Source organism: Asparagus officinalis, chromosome 1 (genome assembly GCF_001876935.1).
Source record: "Asparagus officinalis chromosome 1, Aspof.V1, whole genome shotgun sequence".
Taxonomy (NCBI): Eukaryota; Viridiplantae; Streptophyta; class Magnoliopsida; order Asparagales; family Asparagaceae; genus Asparagus; species Asparagus officinalis.
Window position 1 is genome coordinate 61,720,806 of NC_033794.1, and position 6,353 is coordinate 61,727,158.

Below are 6,353 nucleotides of genomic sequence, written 5' to 3' on the forward strand. Positions count from 1 at the left end.
CAAAAGATGATTTTCCTCTCCCAATCACAGATGTCATTATCGACAATACATGTGGATTCGAGAGGATGTCCTTCATGGATGGTTTTTTGGGATATAACCAAATCAAGATGCATCCGGAAGATGAGAAGCATACGGCGTTTAGAACACCCCTCGGCGTCTTCTGCTATACGGTGATGCCTTTCGGTCTGAAGAATGCTGGTGCCACATACCAGCGAGCGATGACTAAGATTTTCTAAGAACATCTCAGGAACACAGTCGAATGCTACGTTGATGATTTGGTTGTGAAAAGCCGCAACAAAGAAGATCACATCAAGGATTTGAAGACGATGTTCGATCTCATGAGGAGTCATCAATTGAAGATGAACCCCACTAAATCATTCCTTGGAATGTCCAGTGGAAAATTCCTTGGGTTCGTCGTCACCACTAAGGGTATACATATCGATCCCGATAAGGTGAAGGCGATACATGAATTGCAACCCCCGAGGAATCTGAGAGAACTCAGAGGATTGCAAGGGCGTTTAGCTTACATCAGACGGTTTATTTCAAATCTCTCTGGGAAGTGCCAACCTTTCTCTAAACTAAACAAGAAGGGTGTGTCATTTATTTGGGACGATGCCTGCCAAAAGGCACTCGAGGATATCAAGACATATCTGACAAATCCTCCTGTTCTCGTTGCACCAAAATCAGGTAAACCGTTCTTGATTTACATCAAGGCGATGAACCATTCGATAAGTGCTTTGTTAGCACAAGACGATGATAATGGTCACAAACAGACAGTTTATTATTTAAGTCGGACTTTGGTGGGCGCTGAGTCTCGATATCCGATGATTGAGAAAGAATGTCTCGCGTTGGTGTTTGCAGTGCAAAAGATGCGGCATTACTTAGTGGGACAGACAATTTATGTTATCTCCAATGTTAATCCCGTGCGAGTATTTATGACACAACCGGGTTCGATGAACTGGCGTTTGGCAAAATGGGCCCTCCTCCTATCCCAGTACGATTTGCACTTCAAACAGCAGAAGTCTATTCGTTGACTAGTCCGTGCTCCAATAATGTTGCCGAATACAACGCGCTTCTCATTGGACTCAGTTTCGCCAAAGAGCTGGGGGTCGAATATCTCGAAGCTTTTGGAGATTCGCAATTGATAGTCAACCAAGTTCGCGGTGAGTATGAAGTCAGGAATCAAGACCTGATCCCGTACCACCAGGAAGCCATCAAAATGGCAGAATCTTTCGAAGAATTCTTTATTGAATACATCCCTCGTCTCCAGAACGCTTATGCAGACGCACTGGCGGCACTAGCAGTATCACTGGCACAGCCTCCCGAAGCTGAGCTGTTAGTCACAGTACGGACGCATCAACTCTGCGTACCCATATACAGTACGGAGATTGAAGAAGAAGAGGATAGAAACGTGAACGCCAAAGAGGTGAATTCAACTCAAATTGGGTCTGAGTCCCGAGATTGGCGTTTTCCCATCATTGACTACGTCCAGTATGGTATTCTGCCAGAAGACGTAAAAGAAAGGGAATCAATTCGCCGAAGAGCGCCAAGATTCTTTTATAATGCTGAGACCCATACGTTATACCGTAGAGGGTACGACGGTCTTTTACTCCGATGCCTTTCGAACAGAGAAGCAGAAGAAGTTCTTAAGGAAGCGCACGAAGGAGAATGTGGTGCGCATCAACCCGGTCCCAAACTGTATGATCGCATCAGGAGGATGGGATATTTCTGGCCAACGATGGTTCGTGACGCAATCGAATACGCACGAGAATGCCACGCTTGCCAGATACAAGCAAATTATATGCATCAACCACCAGAACAGTTGCACACGTCAACCACATCATGGCCGTTCGAAGTATGGGGCATGGACATTGTTGGTCCTATTTTTCCCCCCTCAATCAAAGGCGATCGATTCATTCTGACGATCACGGATTACTTCTCAAAGTGGGCTGAAGCAATTCCACTTAAAGAAGTAAAGACGAACAACGTCATCAATTTCATCAAGCATCACGTTATCTACAGACACGGCGTGCCAAGAAGGATCATTCATGACAACGGTCCGCAATTTATAAGCAACGCCTTCATCAGATTTTGTGACAAGTTCAAAATTGAAGATGTTTCATCAACACCTTATTATCCCGCCGCGAATGGATTAGCGAAGGCGTTTAACAAGACGATTATTAAGATCCTGTCAAAGCTCGTGAAGACCAATAAACGAGACTGTGATGATAAACTCGGTGAAGCACTCTGGGCTTATCGCACCACCATACGCACACCCACAGGTGCCACCCCGTATTCACTGGTGTACGGATGCGAAGTTGTGCTACCGCTGGAAGTTCAGATTCCATCCCTTCGGATCGCCCTCGCAACAGAGATGACGATAGAAGAACAGCATCAGAAGCGCCTCGAAGAGCTTGAGAGGCTGGATGAAAAGCGCTTGGAAGATCAACAGCAAATTGAGTTTTATCAGGCCAGGATGTCTAGGGCTTTTAACAAAAGAGTCCGACAGAGAAGCTTCAAGGAAGGAGATCTGGTCCTCGCTGCTTGCCGACCAATAATCCTCACTTTAAAGAAGAAAGGTAAATTCGAACCTAAATGGGAAGGACCGTTTGTAATAAACACAGTCTACTCAAACGGCGCATATCGCCTAATTACTCCAGAGGGCGCCAGGCAATTAATGCCAATAAATGGGAAGTTCCTGAAAAAGTACTATCCTTAGTACATTCAGGATAACCCATTTACCGGGAAGTTCCTTAAAGAATATTACACTTAATATTCTAGAGGATAACCCAAAATCATTGTCTCCACCAAAATCCCTCACTGATCAATTTCAATTGACAGTGGGTCCACCAAAATGTCCATCTGGCCCTCTTGACTCTTTCCATAGACAAGAAGGTCCCCTTTCAGATCAGAGTCTCCTTTCGATAAACGAAAGAACTCCTTTCTCTTCTCTTTGGTTAAATCTTCTCACGGTTATAGCCAAAGTTGAAACTTCACTTCGATAAACGAAGAACTCTTTTTCCCAATTTAGATAATCAATCCTATAAAAGGCAAGTTTATCTAAATTTTCCAGATTCTCGGAGTGGAGATCCCACTTCTAGTTTCTTTTGCGCTGGAAATAGAATATAAAATTCTTCCTTTCCAGAATCAGGGAATAGAATATAAAATTCTTCCTTCCTTGTCTGTTGGGTTCGCCTTCACCCTAAAAGAAGACCGGGAAATAGAATATAAAATTCTTCCTTTCCCGCACCAACCTTTTCTAAGAATCTATCAATCTAGGATTCATCCTAGGAAGTTTATCCCGAATCCTAAGCAGGGATAAGTCTGCGCCTAACACGCGCTGCCGGTTTAGTCTTTTTCCGCACAAAAAGACACCAGAGTCTGATTCTGGGGTATTTTATCCTGAAACCTAAGCAAGGATAAGTCTGCGCTTAACCCGCGCTGCCGGTTAGTTCTTAACCGTTGAAAAGAACATCCGTCCACATATTCAACATTGTGGCAGGTTGTTATTAATAACACCAAAATCCATGCCTTACACGCGTGGGGAATTTCATCCTGAATCCTAAGAAAGGATATGCCGACGCCTAACACGCGCCGCTAGTTTAGTCTTTCGCCATAGAAAAAGACACCAGAATACCAGTCTAGGGTATTTTATCCCGAAGCCTAAGTAGGGATAAGTCAGCGTTCAAAACACGTTGCTGGGTAGCCTATTCCTATAACAATGGCGAAGCCTACATATTCGAAGTTGTAGCACGAAAGTCTAAGGGAGTTCATTCCCTTAGCACAACGTCACATGCGAAACGGATTTAGACAATTCGCATGCTAGCCCGACTCAAACGGTAGTCGGTAAAGGCTAATCAAATCCGTTGAAGGCTGTGGGTTAGCCAAAAATCCTGAAGTTAACACTTAACACGTGTCGCCGGGTAGCCTATTCCCGTAACAATGGCGAAGTCTATGTATTCGACATCATAGCGCAAAGTCTCGGAGAATTCAATCTCCGAGCATAACGTTACATGCGAACGGATTTAAATAATCCGCATGCTAGCCCGACTCAAACGGTAGTCGGTAAAGGCTCATCAAACCCGTTGATGGCTGAGGGTTTGCCAAAAATCCTATGAGTATTGTGGTCAATCATTTCAAATGGAATGACGAATCATAATAAAAACGAAAGCAAGTTTCACTAAGAAAATCAAGAGTCAAAGTGTTCAGCAAACAAAATCATACATCAAGAATATGGCCAAAAATCTGCTGATTAAGCCTAGATAGCTTCTCATCAAAAGCTTGTCTCAGCTCAGCCCTGATGGACTCCTCGGTGGTGGCTGAAGTCCTAGCAGCTATCTCTTCTGTCTCGGCTAGCTTCTGCTCCAGGGACCTCAACTCATCAGATAAAGCAGTATGGGTTTGCTGATCCTGTGCTTTCGTCATCTGAAGAATATCCAAAGTCTCCTCTTTTTCACGGAGCGTTCTTCTGAGCTGGTCTATCTCGGTCGCACAGGAGGTAATAGAAAGATCGAGCTCGGCAAGAGAAGATAATTTAGTAGCAAGACTCGTCTTAACTCGATCTACTCGGCCCCGCTGCATCTGAATCTCGAGCTCAGCAAAAATCCGAGTCTCGCGTGATGACTGTAAGCGGGTGTCCAGCTCGGCAGCAATAAATGAGGAGGCACCTGCATCTCGGAGCTCACGAAACATCTGAAGCTCATGCTCTAGGCAATCAAGGTCATCAACTATAGCCTGTGCCAAATCTGGATGTCCCGCTTCCCTTATCAAATTGACTTTAGAATCAAGGAAAGGCTTGAATTGGCGAAGAGAAAGTCCACCATGGAAAAGCTTGCCAATCATAGCATTCATGAAAGAGAAGAAGGAGCGGACTTCTATGCAGATGACAATCTTCTCAGGATCATCATCAGATAACAACTCCCTCGCCAGAATATGAAGACGAGAAGAATTCCCTGCACGATAAAAAAAAAACCGTCAGAAAAAGACCTTGAAGAGTAAATAAATAGTATTTATACCCTCTTGAGTCATTGGGGGTGATGGAGGTGTAACGGCTGGGGGTGTATCAACGGGTGTAGTTGGTCCCATAGCCGGCTCAACGGGGTCATTCTCAACAAAAACTCCTGTTAAATACAAGTCAGAATTCTCAGAGGCATCACATTATAGCTGCATTAGTCAAAATTGGCTAGTCCTATAATTAATTTGGGAGGAGGCATATACCTTCGAAAGAATCATCCTCAAGATTCTTATCGAACGTAGGCTCGGAAAATATATCTCCGGGTAACTGGCCATCAAATTGAGGAGAGCTATACATGAAGTGGAGTGTAGGAGTCTCCGCGATCAAGCCTTCCTCGTCAAAATCATCAATAGAGAAATCTGACGTAAAAGAATATAAGTACCAAAGAAGAATAAAGAGACTACAACCAACAAAAATGAGTTACCCCTTATGGATGCGTTAGCCTCTTTATTCCCAAAATCCACGTATGCCTCCTGCAAGTTATCTGAAGAAGCAAGATGTACAGAGATGATTAGAGGATGCACAAATTCTTTTGTATACCATCTAAAAGATACATTGTCAATAGTAGATGTACCTGGATCTGCGGAATCAGGTCCTACATTGCTATCCTCCCTAATGTCGGCAACCCCTGTAGGCCTTTTTAACTGGGGCAGCGGGTCAGGCTCACCAGGAGACACAGGAACGGAATCGGGACTCATTTCGCTCTCTCCACGCTCTCCTATATAGAGATGGAAAAGCATGAGTCAATGTTCCGAATAACCAAGAAGGTGGTTTACAGAGTAGATGTTACCTCCGTCACTAGCAGGATCATCACCAACCAAGTCCATATCAGATGCTCGGGAAGCTGCACGCGGCTTGCGGGCTAATCTCTTCCGCCTAGCAGCAGGAACAATAATCGAAGGTCTCGCCTGGGGAGGGGGACGGAACTCTTCATCCTGGTCAACTGTGGTCCCTGAAACATCAAACCATAGTCAGTTTCAATATTTCTGGAAGATGGAAGGAAAAGATGAATAGCAAACCTCGCTCGGAAAAGTCTTCATAACCTTCAGGATCTCCCCCTGAAGCCTCGTCTGCGGAATGAAAGGTCTTCTTTCCCTCTTCATCAATCCGACGAGTCTTGTTCCGTGTCCTCTGTGATCGAGCGTTTCCCAAATCCTACGGGAATCAACCTGAGAAGCTTCCTCGGCCTCTAACTCTGCAATCGGCTTCACGGGGATAGTCTTGTTGGCTGCTAACAACCACTTGCAGCTTAAGAAAGTGAGGTTCAACTGCCGATCAGCACTCGGGAGACTGAATTTAGCACCAGTACAGCCAGTCACGGTCCACAACCACGCACGGA

General features: G+C 44.8%; 1 protein-coding gene across 1 annotated transcript; it reads right to left on the reverse strand.

Annotated features, from left to right (window-relative positions):
• LOC109834997 lies at window positions 4,219-5,824 on the reverse strand. The gene is made up of 5 exons (XM_020403003.1): window positions 5,805-5,824; window positions 5,439-5,732; window positions 5,218-5,373; window positions 5,068-5,120; window positions 4,219-4,359 (listed from the first exon to the last, which is right to left on the reverse strand). Exons 2-5 carry the CDS (start codon window positions 5,710-5,712, stop codon window positions 4,219-4,221), a joined length of 624 nt encoding a protein of 207 aa, XP_020258592.1. The 5' UTR covers window positions 5,713-5,732; window positions 5,805-5,824.